The sequence below is a fragment of the Melopsittacus undulatus genome, chromosome 4 (assembly GCF_012275295.1).
Source record: "Melopsittacus undulatus isolate bMelUnd1 chromosome 4, bMelUnd1.mat.Z, whole genome shotgun sequence".
NCBI classification, from domain to species: domain Eukaryota; kingdom Metazoa; phylum Chordata; class Aves; order Psittaciformes; family Psittaculidae; genus Melopsittacus; species Melopsittacus undulatus.
The window spans coordinates 104,108,477-104,126,877 of record NC_047530.1 but is presented as its reverse complement, the minus strand read 5'-3'; the positions used below and the strand labels follow the sequence as shown (position 1 = coordinate 104,126,877).

General features: G+C 36.6%; 1 protein-coding gene across 1 annotated transcript in view; it reads right to left on the bottom strand.

Moving 5' to 3' along the window:
* Positions 1–18,401, bottom strand: part of ATRNL1 (attractin like 1) — a 498,994-nt gene that overhangs the window by 388,034 nt on the left and 92,559 nt on the right. The window contains exons 11-15 of the mRNA XM_005154514.3: positions 15,434–15,518; positions 13,466–13,674; positions 10,942–11,060; positions 3,115–3,247; positions 1,847–2,028 (exon numbers count right to left, since the gene is read on the bottom strand). Of these exons, the coding sequence (XP_005154571.2) occupies positions 1,847–2,028; positions 3,115–3,247; positions 10,942–11,060; positions 13,466–13,674; positions 15,434–15,518 (728 nt within the window). The remainder of the gene's footprint in view (positions 1–1,846; positions 2,029–3,114; positions 3,248–10,941; positions 11,061–13,465; positions 13,675–15,433; positions 15,519–18,401) is intronic.

The following is an 18,401-nucleotide window of genomic DNA, read 5'->3' as shown; positions in this document are numbered from 1 at the left end:
ATATTTTAATGGGAATCAGGGAAAAAAAGGAAAAAAACCCAAAAGCAACAAAAAATAACTAGAGAAATCACTGCCATTTGTGATTCTGTTATTTTGTTTTCAATTACATTTTGAACATTATCTCGTATCAAGGAGAGGACAATGTGTTTCGAGTCTACTGTAAGTACAATATCAGGGGAGATCTTCTGACATAGAAGAATTACTTCTCTCTCCTTTATTAGCAAATAATAGAAAATACACGGTCTTTCAAGGAAAAAAAAACAACTCTCTCTCTGTCCAGGTCCTACATTTAGAGGAAAAAATAACCCCAAATTTAAGAATATAACTTATATTTGCATCTCCTTCTTGAAATGGAACACTAAAAAGAATAATACAGAATATTTTGATTCAAACTATATGTCCCTAAAATCTTGCATTCAGATTTAGCATAACAAAGGCAATTCTTAACTGCCATTTCCTTCATATGCATCTCAATTCATCTCCAACATAACAACTTTGCAAATCACATACTAGCTTGATATAAGCTTTAATTACTGTTCACAATTACCTTCCATTTTCCTGTGACTGTAAAATCCTAAGCTACTTAAAAATTACGAGGTTTTATACAAAGAAATGCTGCATGTTCTATAAAATACTTCCAAGAATGTCCTTTCCTAAGATGAACTGATTTGCTTGTAATAGAACCTTATTTTGCTAAGACATTCCATCTGAGTGTACACTGTTGGGTTTGACACCTTTTGAGCATGTACTGAGCATTTATATTTGAGCATATATACCCATACATTTCATATATGGGTACCAATGCTGTGGGTAGGCCTTCCAACAGTTTAAACAGCAATAAGCATCCGAATATTTAACTGCTAAAAAACTGAAGCTGACCACCCATGAACAGGTCATTAATCCTCAATTTCCCATCTTCTGTCCCACAGTTAAATTAACATGGATCACTTTCCTAAGAAATATTCTGATGGCAGCTTCCTGTATTTGCCAGAGGCATGGGAGAGTTTTCAACCCTTTTGCTCCCCCATCATTAGAGCAGAAGGATAATTAGCTCCTGGCTCATTCCAGTGCCACTGTGCAGGGAATTTCTACATGCTTCTCATACTAGTGCACCTATTCTGTGACCCTTTGATCCTACACACCAGGGAGCTAGGGCTTTCTGGAGAAGAAAAGTATGCATCTTTAGTACCTCCCTGTCCTCAGCTGCTTGCAGCCCAGCTATTCACCAGCCAAACCCAGTCCTGTGAGCAGTTTTATGGATACTTATGTGAAAGTCTGTATTTATTTCTGTTACAGTGAAAATTATTATGTAATTTTTGATCCCTGCAATCACAGTGTATTTAAAAGCACTAGGACTTCCCAGATCAGCGTTCCAAGCCATTCTTGAGTCACATCTTGAAAGTAAACAGTAACCAGTAACAGGTAAATCTGGTATGGAGAAACAATTGGGTACTGTCATGTCATTAACTTTAAACATAAGACTTCCTTAATCACAGAATCATAGAATCATAGAATAGTTAGGGTTGGAAAGGACCTTAAGATCATCCAGTTCCAACTCCCCTGCCATGGGCAGGGACACCTCACACTAAACCATATCACCCAAGGCTTCATCCAACCTAGTCTTGAACACCGCCAGGGATGGAGCATTCACTACCTCCCTGGGCAACCCATTCCAGTACCTCACCACCCTCACAGTAATATCCTATACACCACTTACAGCACTCTTTAGCACCATGCTACATTTCTTTGAGGGCATAAACTTTATTCTCTTTGGACAAATCTCTAAAATATATTTCTCAAAGAAAATTTAATTCACACAAGCATGAATTACAGTTACTCAAGTTACCTGAAGTGTATACTTTTGTATTTCATCAAGAACAAATTCCACTTCTTTTGAGGTTGTTAATGAGGCAAGATTCCCACTCAAATTGTAGCAATACAGTTTGGCATTGTCGTAGCTTTCACGACTAGAATTTATGCGGAGGCAGGCATCTCCAATATGACTCCATCCTTCCCCACATAGATGAGCTAGGGTAAAAAGCATATGATTAAAGATGATTTGAAAAAACATAATGAAAACCTCAAGGGAGCCTGAATTTTACTTTCCTGAGATCATAATTCAAAATACATCCCACACTCAATTTGCCTTTTCAAAATCTAAAAACAACTCTCCTAGAATTAAGTGATCGCAACTTTACCCTTGCTTTGCTTTATCATCCTACCTTTGCATTTTTATTTGCCTAAACACAAATACAATGAGAATAATAGGAAATTCAAATAAGATCTCAGAAAATATTTCCTCCTCAGCATGACTCAGGTTCAGATAACTAAAAAAAGTAATTCATAGCAAGTGTTATAGTTAATCTTTACAAAGATTAAACAAATGCAGCTTTAAAGTGCATTTTAAATTAAAATGCAGTTTATTCTCAACTATTTTGCAGAATAAATTGATCAAATTTATTTAATTAATAATTGAAAAAATGTGTTCATTAACTTCATCTGGACAAAAAGATAGAATGGAAAAGGTTCTGACATCTAACTGCATATACATAGCTATGAATACAATTTACAGAGTAAATATTATTTCAGAACATTAACAGTCACCTTCTGAGAATATATCAGTATTTTAATATTCACTGCTTTCATAGTATTACCAATATTAGACAATCAAGAAACTAGATCTTAGGCAGTATCTGCACAAGCAAATTGAAATATAATTGAAGTATAATTTGGAAGATAAACCCTCAGCTCGCAAGAGTAACAATGTCAGTGGATATGTGATAGTAAAGGACCCAGTATGGCAATTCAGCTCTGCACTCAGCAATCCCCACAGGCTAGAATTTGTCTCTGGCTTGTGCAGAGATACATGCCATTATGGCTTTGCATATGTTATTATCTCTCCTTACAATATTAAAGCCAGTATTGATATACAAACCAGTGATGTAAAAACATTTGTGTTCACCTGTACAGGCACAGCCAGGCAAGGAGAGTCAGCACAGGTACAACAAATCCAGGACTACTCATTGAACAAATATTCTGTGACAACAATGGAAGAAATTTATCCAGTTTTGAAATCAACTACATAAAGCAGCATTGTCACCCCATAGCCCTTACCAGGTAGGGCCTGGCACTCCTGCTGCCGTTGGTCCCACTGGCAGTTCAGGTGCAGCGAGCAACTTTTGCAGCTGGTCAGTTTATTGCAGATCTGTTCATTCCTCACATGACATTTGGTGTAGTTTTTAACCGACTATGAAAATAAAACAGACAAAAGAGGATCTCAAACAGATGTCAAACTGTCAAGAAACCAGAAGGCAAAACTGAAACACACAGCAGGTGAAAATCACTGAAAAAAATCACAGCCATCTAAAAGCTTGGGTGAATTTAAGTTTTGTGTAGATCCTCTTATCAGTTGCAGACAGTATAAACTGCACCTCTAGATCACAAATCACCCTACCTGTCCTACATAAATAACTTCTGAATAGGTCAAATGGTACTTTAAATATGCCATTTCCCTGTGCGAAGCACAAGAGGAACTTAAATAACTAAACTAAATCTCTACTTCTTAGATAGGTAAGGGATATGCTATCACTAAATTATTTTCTCCAATGCAGGTTAAAACAACTAAAATAAACTGAATATAAAAAAAGGCACAAGATAAAGGTGTAAAATAATTACACATCATTGACTGAAGGTGGAAAAGTGTGTTCTGCTTTATTTTATCAGGATTAAATGAAACAAGAATGAGAGCCATAGGGCAGTAGGCACAAAACACAAGAAGGACTTGTCAAAAATTTCACCTATGCCTTTTACAAATTTAAGAGCAAACCTGTATGCAACATAGCTTGTATGAAATTCACAGAATCTACAGGAAATCATCTTGTCAAACAGTGACATAAAACCAGGAATAACATCATTCTTTTGGTACCATAGTATACAAGAACAGTAAACACTGAAGGAATTTTCACTTGGGTTTTCTGCAGAGTTTGGTGGAGTATTTCATTTTCTTACTCTAAAAACAGGTCTTCCTTTGCAAATTAGGCAGTTTTAATCCAAATCTTTTTCCCTCTGGATAGTACTTTTAATTAAGACATAATATTGATATCTTACTTAATAAACTGCCCCAAATCCTCACCCAGTTCATCAGCTTATCTATAAGGCTGTCTCTACTAACTCAATTTCAAGGTAATAACAAAAAAAACCTCCTAATTCAAGACAGAACCACAGAATAGTTGAGGTTGGAAGGGACCTCTGGAGGTCATCTTGTCCAACCCAAACAGGTTTTTTCTCTCTCTAGCAATAAAAGATTAATTCATGCACAGTAGCAAAGATGAATTGCACTTAGACAATGAATGCATGGTTTACATGACAGTTTTGATTGCTTTCCTTTCTAATTATCTTCTGCAGCACAATAAAGCACATCTAAAGGGGAAAATCCTACAATAAGCTACACAGTTGTTAGTAATGGAATGTGGACAGTGACAGAACATCAATCTCACACAGGGCCAACTTCAGTCCTGCTGAAGAACACTGCTGTTTCGGGATTTGGTTGTTGACTTTACTGGATCAGATACCTACCAGTGAGTTTATTATAAAAGGTACTCACTATTTTTCTGGTCTATATGAAAGGCTATTGTGAAGAAAAGGACAACAGAGAAGCACTTCTAGGAGAAGGAATCTACACCGCAGTGTGAAACAGAGCCAGAGGCCATGCCATAAAATAACAGAATGTCTATGTAGACAAATAAATACATACAAACAGTAAAGCACAAAATCCACCTTGGTACAGGCCCACATCTAGCTTCACTGTCATGAAGCATATTCACAAAACTGCCTGAGAGATACTTTAATGTGAATTTTAGAGCACAAGTAACCACCATCTGCTCATTTACAACACCTCAATTCTAATGCTTCGTGATGGCAGTCAAAAATCCTTAATCATTCAGATTGGTTTTGTGAATTATATACTGTTTATTGATGTTACGTACAGATTACAATATTCCAGCCAAACCAAGATATTTTTCTATTACTTTCTAATCATGAAGCTTGTTGTGTGCTGGTTACTTAATGCTTAAAATAAAATTCAAGGTACTAGTGACTATTCTGTAATAATGTTCTCTGTTGTATTCCCTTATTCCCAGCACTTATTGCCCTTAAATCCAATTTTAACAGTGCTTGCCTGAAAATCTCATTAGTTCAATGTAGAAGTGAATCCAATAGGTAATTCATATTAACACAATATTAAGGTTATAATTTAAACTACCAAACCCAATGAAATTCAGAAATATGACAGCCCATCTGTTACTGAAGTCCTATATTGCTATAGGATATTTATAATGTTTACACACCAAAGCATGAGTAAATCATGTTATGTATAAAGCTTCCCACTTATGTCTGATTTACCTGCATTTTTTTAGTACTGTTCTTGATGTGGCAGTATATAGACAGGCTTATGAACTGCAGTGTTTTTGTGAATAACAAGTGCAGAAGGAACATATTACAGTAGTTTATCTCAGAATTCTGGGAATTGCTATTCACAAATTTTTGCTACCCTCTCCTCTTTCACCTGGACTTTTTAGGTTAACAGTATAATCTTGTCTAGTTCCTGGAAATTATTAATCTAATAGGTTTGATACTATTTCTCTGAAGCTACTCCCAAATCTCACTGCTGCGCAGTCCTTAGCCTTAAATTTATCTTTCCCAATTTCTTCCACTACTTTATACATTCCCTTTTAACTATTCTTTTGAGTTCCTCAAACTTAGGCAGATTGCTATTATTACTCTTGGTACTGGTAATAGCATAGCAAGTAGGCATTTTAACAAGCTTAATGTGAAGATTCAGAATAAGAGCTGAAATTTTACTAGAAAAGTGGGGGTTTTCCATTTTTTTCCAAGCACTTGTATAGTTTCGAAGAGAAAACATTTTCTCTGAGTCAACATTTTTCAAGTAAAGTTTAGTATCACATTACTGCTGCCTTTCTAGCCTTCAAAATACTTTCCTTAAGTAAAATGGGAGTAAGTTACTTTATTTGCAATGTTTTAGTGTAGGCAGTTACCATTTCTATAAACTGAATTACTACAGGCCAACACTGTAGTCAAGAAGTGGAGCATATTATTACAGCTGCCGTATCTTCTGTGATTACTTCAATTCCTACTGTAGAGAAGTAAGACAACAGAAGAGAAGGAAGCCATTTCCTGTTAATTCCTGAAGTGTGCCTTTCAGGACTGCTGGTTGGATGTGAAGTTCAGTGTGGAGCCAGGAAATGGGAAAAGCTGTTTTGAGGATATAAAGAAGCAGAACCAATTTGGTTTTATAACCAATGCAAGCATTTCTCATCATTTCCCAAAGAATAGGGTGGGAGAGGAGACAAAGAAGTGGGGTGAAAAACAAAAAATGGTAAGAAAAGAGGAAGAAAATAAAAGCCTCAAAATTCTTTTACATTATAAATATAAAAAAAAAAAAGTCATAATATTGTCCAGTAATAACCCACATGTGTACATAAACACTGGGACATTTTTCAACCTGTAAGTCTATCAGTATTTGAGCCAATCACAAATACAAGTGGCTGGTACAAGTCCAAACTCAGCTCACCCTCTTCGTTCCCAATCACATTGCTTAAGGAAAGTTTGCAAGGAGGAAATATTCCAGCACTTTCATGGCTTCAGTGCAATCACACTTTCTGAATTTGCCTGCAAAAATGAGACAGCTTTAGGGCCGTAATGCGGACTTGATATATTTCTATTTTTAAATATGATTATTCTTAATAAAGCTCTTCTTTCTTACAAGGTACAAAAAAGATTTTGCTTCACAGGACGACTCCTCCCTGAAGAGCACACCAAGCCTTTGCTTACTCCTCCATGCTACTACAAGAAAAAATGACACGTTGTAAAGGTGCAGCTATTTAAAATAAAACTAATCTCTCCCCAAAGCCTTTTATTTATGTATTGCTGCAGACAGGGTGGTAAAAACAAGAAGGCAAATTCATAAAATTAACAGCTTTTCCTGGGAATATTTCCATTATTAAATAGAAATAGTCAATTTTCTGAACAACACAATCAGCAAGGGAGTATCATTCTCACAGTATGAGAGACAAAGCTTTTTATGTGGAGATGTACAATTGTGAATACAGTTTCACAAACATGTTAAGCAGATCCAGATCTGGTGGTTGTCCTCTATTAAGAGACAGGCAAAATGTATCAGAACCAGGGAGGACCAGGAAGACACTGGATATTATAGGCTACAAATGTCAAAGGTCAAAGTACAAGATCAACGTAACAGATCTAAGGGCAGTGAACTGCTAGTAAAAGTAAATACAATCTACAATACCCTGGGTTCAGCAGTAGCAGTCATTTTTCTCCTACTTAGCAGCTGGTGCAGTGCTGTGTTTTGACTTTCAGCCTGGGAACAGCGCTGATAACACCAATGGTTTTAGTTGTTGCTCAGTAATGTTTACTCTGACCAAGGACTTTCTGAGTCTCATGCTCTGCCAGGGAGAAGGGTAAGCTGAAGAAAGCAGAGACAGGACACCTGACCCAAACTAGCCAAAGAGGTATTCCATACCACAGCACGTTATGCTCACTATATAAACTGGGGGCAGTTACCCAGAAGGGCTAGATGGCTGCTGGGGTTGGGTTGGGTATTGGCTGGCAGGTGGTGAGTGGTTGTATTCTCTTCCCTTATCATTATTATTATTGGTGGTAGCAGCAGTGATTTGTGTTATACCTTAGTTACAGGGCTGCTCTTATTTCAACCTGTGGGAGGTACATTCATTCAGTTCTCCTCCCCGTTCCTCCAGGAGCAGAGGGGGGAGGAAAAGGGGTAGGAAAGGGAGGAACTGAGTGAGCGAGACTGTGTGGGTCTGAGTTTCTGACGGCACTTAAACCACAATGCCCACAAAAATCAGAAACACACCACTAGCTGGACAAAGAACTTCCTTTGGAAACAGCAAAAGAAGGAAGATGTGAGACAGAGAAGCTAAGTTTAAAAGGCAGTTATGAGCATGACAGAAATTTTAGGAGTGCTATGTAGTGCTCAGAGCAACACTCAACATAATTAGGTTTCACAAGTCAATCAAAATATTCCTGTTTAAATTTTGATCTTTGATGGAGACATCCAATGAATGGGACAAAAATAAACAGGTACGTCAATGACACTGCTTCGTTCTTTATGACAAAGTCCTATATGTTTCAAAGCTGAAACCAGCTCTAGACTAGATACAAGAGGCTCCAAGAAGGAGCTTGAAAGAGCAAGTTATATAGCTATTAGTATATCATTATTTCATGACGTCTGTACTTGGCATAAGACAGTATGACAGCATTACAGTTGCTTTTTCCCCATGGCAAACCAGTATCTGTATTTGCATAGCTTTGACAAAAGGTAAAGTAGGTCATTGTACCATTTTCAGAATCCATCAATCTGAAAGGTAAAAATTAAATAACTGTTTTCTTAATTTTATATACAAGACCTACATTTTATTATGGAATAACTTCAGTGTATTATGTAAAACTACTGTAAGCAGTCCAGGGAATTGAAATGGTTTAATTTCTCAAGGCAATCTTCAAAATCCTTATTACAATAGACAAAATCTCTAACATAGATTTAATGGTAGAAATCAGACAAATCGGATAGCTAGCATGCTGCTCACTGGTCAAATTTCAATACCATGTTGAACCACTCCACTAATTTTAAGTAAACGGTTTTCCCAGTTGGGGAAGACAGAATAAGTATTCACCTTTCCGCATCTGTATCAGATATGATGATGTTAATTCATTATACCACCAGAACAACCTGGCAATGCAAGCCTCTGCTTGCAACTACATCAGATATGAGCATGACATATATCTTAATGATCCATGAGTCTGCACAGTAGTGGAAATAGTGTCCTGTTAATGTACTCACCCACATCAGCGAGCATAGGCAGGTAAATATGTATCATCAATACATTAGAACTACTTATGAAGTCCATCTGTGCAGGTATTTCAGGGAAATATCCATATTGCACAGCCCTTCCAATAAGCAGACTAATCACTGGTTTGCAAATATCCAAGACCACGAGGTCCTTGCCAAAATGATTGCCAACATATGTTTAGTATGCTGACCATTTTCCATGAAGCAAAAGAAAGAGATCCTAACACCTTATGGTCTGTCTCATCTGGATGTTCTGTGATCTAAGTTACGTATCAATGCCTTTGTACAGCTACAAAAGTGGGACTTTCTCCTTGCGACGTTTCTGATTCCACAGCTTGTTATGCCCTATTACCATCACAGTACTGTCACAACATTTTCATTCTGTGGGCCTAGTCCAGAAGTGGCCATCTATGAAAATGGATAATCAGCCTGATCCATTCCACTTCTCCACACGGTGCCATTCTGTTGATACTATTTTGGTGGGTTTATGTCAATAGCTGCAACATTCTGCCTCTATCACCTCCCAGCCAAGTACATTAATTTTGCAATAGCAATTTTCAGCTTATGATAATAATTGTTTTCAGAAATCATTTTGATGAATTTTTCACTATCACACTCTCTACTAACTCCACTAATAGCCTTCGCTATCCACTTCAAACCCTGAATAAAGGACAGGAAATGATACATAGAAGACCAGTGCATCAGTTGTTAATTAAGCTGACAATCTTGGTAGTGAATGGTTGTCAAAGAAGGATACTACACTAAGAAGCTTGTTCTAAAATACCCAGTGCTCCACATTTATCAGAGATGAAGATGGTCTGCTCCTTAGCAACTACTCCTTGCTTAAGAGTTGAAAATCACAGTTAGAAAATTGGTACCAAATATAGTACAATGTGTTAGGAAAAGAAGAGCCCTTGAAGATCACAAAGGAAACTAACCATTAGTGCCTGGAATGTGAAATCCCTTTGACAGACTTATAACATGGCTGTTGATGAATTTGTGTCTGTACTGCTTTTATTAGCAGTGACCAACTACAAATGCCAGTGATTAAAGCTGGCTGTAAACACTCTGAATGGGCAAGATTTGAATCAGAGTCAATTCAACTGACACATTAATTTATCTGTCTAGAGAACATGATTGATTTGCATCATGTTCACATCAGAGAGCAAGCTACTTTTACTAATGGTAGCATGAAAAGAAAGGATTTTGAACTCTACTACAGCCAAGTGCCTGGAGCTACCTGAAAAATATAAAGAAGGAAAATTATAAAGCTAAAGTGTTATTATTAACTTGTCAAAAATCAAATTAACAAGCTAGAGATGCAGCAACCAGTGGACAACAACATAAAGAATAAAACATGGCAGCAAGCAGTATACAAAGTAGAAAATGAGAAGATTATATGAATCTGTATTTTCTTATTGCTTGTATTTACAACAATCAGAACAATCTTACCAAATCATCACAAGTCTGTTAATCTCATGGTGACAAAGGCTTATATTCCTTAATGAGATGAGTAACTCCACAACCCAAAGAAAAACATTTCTATAAAGAACAGTGATAAGAATACCAAGACTGTTGATAACTGACCTGGTCCTGTTTGAAAGGGGGGAGGGAGAGGACGAGGAGGGAAACCAACAGCCATCCTTCATGGGATTCCATGTCTGTCTACATGCTGTATATATATATGCTGTGCATATGCTCCACATATGCACAAAATCCGAGTTGACAATGACTCGCAGTTGTTCCGAATGTAATTAATTAGGAGGTAACAGTATTTGTCCCAAGAGACATATTGTGGGCTAACACAATCCTAAATAATGCCTGTATTTTTTTCCTCTGGAATAGGTATCTTTGCTGCAGTCCAACTCTACCCTCTGCAACATTTTTACTGAAAATGCCAACCAAACACATCTATGTTTATGTTCAAAACAAGCTACTATTAGCCTACTGTACCCCTTTCATCTGCTGCAGCAGGCCTCTGGCTTAGCTAGAAAAGAAACAGCATTAATAACACAACGATAGGTTTGCAGACTCACCATGCTACAGTTACTATTTGCTGAAATGCACTTCTTGTCATCACACCACTGGCACCCATTTGTATTGGCAGTACAACTCGCACAATCCGCGTACCGGTAACATCTGTCATCTGCAACAGCTGCAACACCAATGACAGGCAAAAGGTAATGTCACACAGGGGAAAATACCATATTTTAAACACTTGCTTTGAGAATTTGCTGTTCCATCCTTCATTTGAACTGTAGCCATTCATAAAGGTTTAGGTTACTGCAGGAAATAATTCTATACATTGATAGGATTTACTCCTTTAAAAACTCCTTTAGTAACAACAATATGAAGGTTCATAAGTCTCATCAACTAAAGGAATACTCACTGCAGTGTATTTGCAGCATACAAATTCTTAGCACAGTGCATAAGAGTATCAGAAACTTTCTTAAACTACTAATTCTTCACTCCTTTAACACAGCAAAGACTTTCTTCAGATGCAGGTCTCTGATAAAAATATTAGATTGCTATGCAAGAAGTCAGTGGTAAAACTAGTAGATGAAAAAAAATCTTAAAACATATTAGCAACACACAGTCAGTTTAAGTCTTTACAAATTAACTTATAAACCTAAAAATGATTGCTAAGTTATAGTTCTGCCGTTTCTCTACAAAAAGTACTTGAGGAAGAGTTAAATCCTGAATACAAGGCTTCAGGACTTGGACTAAATTTGAATGTTATTTAAAACAGAGACAAGTTACAACTTCTGTTTAAAAGAGGCAAAAATCTGCAAAATCACCATGTTTGTCTCCTGTGCAGTTTGGTTTCTTTAGTCTCAAGATCACACAAGTTTAAGAGATTCCCTTGCCAGGTAACTGAACTTCTGAAAGCTAAAATTTCTGCCTATGCTTTACTATTGACTATCAGCAGCTTCTCCAGTGACACCATCAACCAGAGAGCAACTGAGCAGTGTAAAAGAATATATGAAAAATTGGCTTTTGGCTTGAAAAACTTGGCTTATTACCACTTGAAACAGGAAGGATTTGAAGCAGTGGTGTCCACACGACTTCTTTGGTACTGGAATTCTATTCACCTCATCTCTCACAAGTTTAGTTGTAGGTTATTGCCACTGCAGCAGCTGTACTTTGGAAGCTGTTCTAACCTTACTTTCCTTCAGCCTGTCTGTTCTTTACCTGTTGCTTTTTATAAGATCCAGTTTCATCTGTATTATTTCTGAATTCAGCATCTCAAGATTCTTCCTTTATAAAAGAGCTGAAACTGTAGACTCAAGATCTCTAAATGTTATTAAACTGCACAAAAGCAGCTCTTCAGAAAGCTTTACCTAGGTAACCTTTTTGTTATATAATGCACCTTTTCCAAGTTTGAAACTTTATATACAGTTCTGAAACAAACAAAAGCTAACAGAAAAAATGCCCTGAAGTACTCATTAATAGCAGAGCTAATATCTTTTTCACAAACATTAAAAGCAGACTGGCAGTTTAATTGCATGGTAGTTTGTACACGCAGCACAGAGCCAAAGTTTGGCTAGCAATTTTATACTGTGCTGAAAGGAAAGATGCAGGAAAAAAAATAGTAGGTGTATGTAGCAGGGATGCATATGCTGTTCATGTGAAGTATAAGAATACCACTTTCTCAAGCAATTTATCTGTGACAAGCCAAAATACTTCGGAATAGGGTGCAGCAGTTACTCGCAATGCTAAACTACTGTTTCAAACAATATAGCTATCACAATGCTGCATAGAAATTCACATGACGAACTTGAACCCGTTTTGACACACTGCCTCAAAGGGTTTGTTTGCCTCAAGTTTCTAGCCAGCTGTGAATGTACTTTCTTCTATACAAATTGCTCCTGTTTGATAGGTAATCTACGAGAAGCAGCAATGCTTTCACTCTCACTTACTGGTGACACACAGACATGAGAGTGCCATATGCCTGTAATACCAGGTATCACCTGGAGCACCCATTTGTGCTCTGACTGCTATAATGCTTCTTTGGAATCGGAAAAACATAAAGGCTTTTATATATATATATGTAATACTCTTACATAATACTTAAGTAATACTCTTCATATTACTTATCATATTATATATATATTTATATAATGTGTATACATATATATATAAAATGTGTGTCAATATACACACCGACATATATATATATACACACAGACATATAACCCAAAACAGCAGGCAGAGAAAGAGAAAAAAAAAGGAAAATCAGTTACAGTATTTCAAAGCTCACCCTTTTATAAATGCTTCAAACATAAGCCAAATCCAAAGTCATTTTACACTTTAGCTCCCCAGTGAAATAAATTCTTGTTTGAACCATCTTGTTTTGTATCCCTTAGCACCTTAAACCTTTGCCTTCTGTACCTACTTCCCTGTATTTAAAATAAACTAAAAACCAGAATTTAATGATTTTAAAGATTAATCCATCTGTCTATTGCATTGAGTTCTGCGAGAGGAACAGTCTTAACAGTCCAATCACTAGTTCCTAAATTGCATTGCAAATATGACACTCTAAGACTAGAATTTACTTGCCTGTTTTCTTTGGACATTTTGCTCTAAGGATGTTGTTAGCATGTCCAGATTCCCAGGATTCACAATGTTTCTTGTTCCACAGACACCTTATCCCTGGACGGGCATTTTTACACAGCTCTTCATCTCTGAATGCTTCACAGTTTGGAGGCTTGTACACAAGGATGTCATTCAAAAGAACACTTGAAAAACCCCCAAATATATACATGGACCTATTAGAAAAAGCAAGTAAATATAACTACTATTACAGATATAGATACATCTTCCTGATTTCTTACCTGTCTCGATATACAATTAAAACATAACACATACTAACATCTCTCTCTCGTTTTCAACGAATCTCTCTGTTAATTTTAGACTAACAAAAGATCTGCACAAAATGCACTGTGCCATATTATTACCAAGTGATAGGTTCCAAACGTCTGGAAAGAAGAAATAAGAGCCGTGAAGAAAACTATTCATTTTTTGAGTCAGATAATGAGAACAGAGTGTGAAATAATGGCCTGCAGGAACTGAGAACATTTTTCTTCAAGATTTCAAAGACAGACAGCAATCATTGGCAGATAGGTATTTCTTTTTGGTAACACTTCTGGCGCAGTAGCTTCTGACATCAGAACCACAAGACCTTCCCCTTCTCATTTAAAATTATGAACAGAGTCTGGTAGCTGATAACAATGAAGAACCAGTGTATCTGCTGTTATCATGTACTCTTAAAACAGAATTAATCATACATCTACCAGTAACAGATATCTTTGTGGAGCATCTCATATCACAGCTTTTTGAACATAAAACCCTACTAAAAATACTATTAAGTTCAGAAAAAAAACAGGTGTTTTCACCTTGAACCTAATTCACTGAAAGTGACACTTCTCAAAGTATCAGATGTCTTAAAATAACACAAATCTGAATGAAAAACTATCATTCACTGAATTCATTAATTCCAAGCAATTTTCTCTCAATGAAGTAATCTGTTCATTGATTAATTTCAAATGCTCTGCGTATGGAGTTACAACTTACTGCTGTTTTCATTAAAATTAAACTCTTTGTATTACTTATCATGTCTGTTATTTCTTAACTATAGAATACGCATATGTAGAGGATCTCCAAGTTGCCTGCATATACTTGTGTACATAGACTTAAGTACTGAGTTTATTAGGATAATGAATCATGTAGAAGAGGATGATTAGCAGTACAACAATCTACAGTACTGCAACTGTCAGGTATTAGGCCAGTTGACAGCTGGCCATAGTAAAACTGAAACATGCAAACTTAGAGATTTCTTTAAATCTGACTACAGTTTTCTACAACTTTTCCTCTGAAGAGGTGACATCTGTCTTACAATTTTATCTTTTGGGGTTGAGATGGAAGAACCAGGAAGTTCATCCACCAAATCCACAAAGCTCCAGATCCAGTCCATCTCCTGCTTCTAGATGAAGTTGTTTTACTGAGCTCCTCAATGCAACAAATCACATGGAAACATTTTCTAAAGGATAAGCAGTATCTTAATAAAGTCTAGATACTGGCAAGCGTTTTTTCCCCACAGGTGGTTAATAACAACTGTATCAGTATCATCAAAATCCTGCTTTTTTCCAAGCAAGTTTTAGTTACAAGTTTCTGAGTTTACGATAGAAGAACAAGGAATTATAACATGCTGCAAAGAGAAAAAGATTTCTCCCATCACATCTCAGTAAGGATTATAGATGGTACAGAAGTTCCAATTCCCTGTAGTTCACAATACTGAGGAAACACCTCAGTACACTAGGAGGTTTATATAAAAAGCCACAGCAAGTCAGACTGATAATTCGTTGTAATGGTTACCTAAGACAAGAAAAGCCTTTATGAGTACTGCTTTTCATGTTAATAAATTACATCAGTTGTATGGCATCGAACCATGCGTCACATAGGTAAAATTTCTGCCACAGAATTTTCATTCAAAAAAACAGCAAGGAAAATTTAGAAGCCATCATTTACCCATTACTGACAACAGCAGTGTGACCAAATCTGTTGACATCTCGATGCAGATTAGGTTTCGGTAAAATCTTCCATTCATCACAAGCTGAAAGATGAAACAAAAGCATATGAAAACATACACAATCTTAAAAATTAGCAAAATATATGAACAATGGATTATCAGATACTCTTTTAAGTATCAACTAACCTTACTGCCGTTTTACCCTCCTTTCCTAGAAGGATCAGTGTAGGTAATCCCTGCTTTCCACTGTAAAAACAGACCCTCTATACCTCATGGTCATCACATGTCCTTAACATGTTTTTACCACCTTTTGTTCTCGCAATCTCTGAAACAGAATTTGACTGATGTATTTAAAGCCATTCTTAATATTAGTTTCTAGTGGTTTTTAAACTGCTCTGTAAAATCAGCAGGATATGACAAGCTTTTTTTCCTGTTGTCACTTGATGAAAGCTAAGCTGCTTTCCCCCACTTCTAATAATCTGCTTTATTGTGCTGTTTAAATATACCATTCATTCAAAACTCATAGGGTTCTTCTAAAGTCTTTATTTGCAGGGATATGCATTTATCAATATATATCACAGATCAGTGATATACACACTATCAGTCCTTAAACACACTCTGTTAATGCCATTTTCAGACTTTTGATCTGTTTCATTTCTTTTCAAGTAGGCTTTGGATTTTTAGGTAGATCCCCCTTTTAAAATGCATCACTGAGATTTTCTGGGAAAACAATTCCTATGCATACAGATTCTTCTACACTTCTGGAAGTCGCAAGATTTGAGGACACTGCAGGCTCTAGTTCTGAGAAGCTGTATTTGCACTGCTTAAGAATCAATCAACAGGTATCCCTCTTAGATATATCTGTCAAGTAGCTACTCCAAGAACCTGTAAGCAACACTCATCTGTCGTGGCATTTATCAAGGCCAGAGGACACTCATAGAAGTCTCCCTTTATTATACAGTCCTCTGCCTTCACAGACCATCTCAACACTCACAACAAGCACTGCCACCATTGTAATCAACTGATCAGTAGCATTGCACTAACATTACACATTCACAAATTAGCCAAAGGATTTCAATTTCTATGTATTTCATGAGACATCTATGACAGCGATCTTATTTCTTTTCACATGTACTTTAAGATATAACTACCACTCCTTCAGCTGTGCATCCCATCTCATTATTGTCTTATTTAAGCACAGTACTAATGACCTTCTTTTCATCAAGTGTTCAAGATGAATGTTGTATCAGTATCTTCATGACAAATTAAGTATTTGATTGTATTTCTTTTAGTTCAGTTGTAGAAGCATTTATAAATGTGGTTTTGGTGTGATTTCATTTTTCTGTTCTGACATTTTAGCTCTTTACAACCATGAGACCTGTCTTCATTATTTCCTATTTGAGCTCTACTGACATCAAATATTAAAATCCACAGTAACAGAAATAGAAAGCATCCAGAGATTGAAACCTCATGGAAATCCCCTTAAAACAGAGCAAAAAAAGTTTTCTGCAGAGCAGGCAAAGCACTTGTAGAACTTGTCACTAGCACAGGTTTTGGAGGCAGGTTCAAGACAACTTTCCTATCAGGCACAGTGGTTACAGTTTTCTCATCTAAAAAAAAATAAGCTGCTACATTCACAAAGGTAAAGATTAAATCCAAATTTGGAAAGGAGTTAAAGGGAGAGAAACATTTCCCATTAAAACCAAATAAAAGTGTGGCTTTACATATACATCTATGTATACACAACGCATATTTTAGGTTGTTGTCAATTACATTGTCCTTTCAGATATTCTCAACGAAAACTAACTGAATTTTGCCTTCACATGGTTTGAAACCAGAATAACATGACACTTTTCATCTGGGAATCAGGACACACAGAAGAAGACACATCTGCTCAGCATACTCTCCCTGTAATATACAGAAGTGAACAGAGTACACACCTGTAGAAGCTACCAAGTAAGAACAGTAGTACTATGGAGAAGCAGAAGTGTCATATAGACAAAAACAGACAGAAAAGATTGCTGGCATACATCAAGGCTCTGGGGAACTCATCTGAAACATAACTGCTTCCAGGGTTTAACACAATCATTAAACAGGTTTATTTTTACTTTATATTGTTGAATTCCTTCACCTGAGAGATTCCAGTGACAGCCACATCTAAATAAGACATACATACTTAACTTTAAAATTTGGACTTATTTATGCAAACAAACCAAAAAGAAACCTAAACACCCCTCCTCCCTCCCAGCTTAAAACAACAAAAATAGATATTGGGAAATCCAGGAGGGACAAACTGTCCTCCAGGCTAGTGTCATACAGAGCCTATGTCACCAACTGCACCACACACTGGCCTTGCTCTCATTCTCGCTGTCAGAACAGTTCATGTCCATTCGCATTGCTGTTCTGACACTTCCAATGCAAAAAAAATGATTCACAGCAGTGAATTGACCAGTTAGCACCCTGTTAACATTCCATGCTGAAACAGCTCCATGCAAGGTCACACAAGAGAGGACTCAGCACATGAGATGGGGCAGGATGGCACAGCTATGGGCAAAACAGCAGTAATACATTGTTAGATTGACTTCTGCTTCCAAAGAATCACAGCCCAAGCCCACAAAGAGAGTCAGATTGAGACTGTGGCTGTGAGACAGAAATCAATTACATCTTTTTATAAATTGAAAATAGAAACTAAAGGCATGTTATTACCAGAGTAACACAGATGGTCTGAACAGCAATAATTTCAGCATCAGATGGCAGACACAGAATGAGTTCAGTAGTTTTAATGAAAAGAAAGTTAGTAAGTTTAATTCACTGTCATATAAGGCCACTGTATCCCCAAAATTTTGCCTCTGTCTTAACTTCTACCTTCTGCTGTGATTGCCAACATGACATTATCATAAAAGTTATGGTATTATTAATAACATAATTATTCATAATTTTTACCAGAACTTCATTGCAATTGCCCTT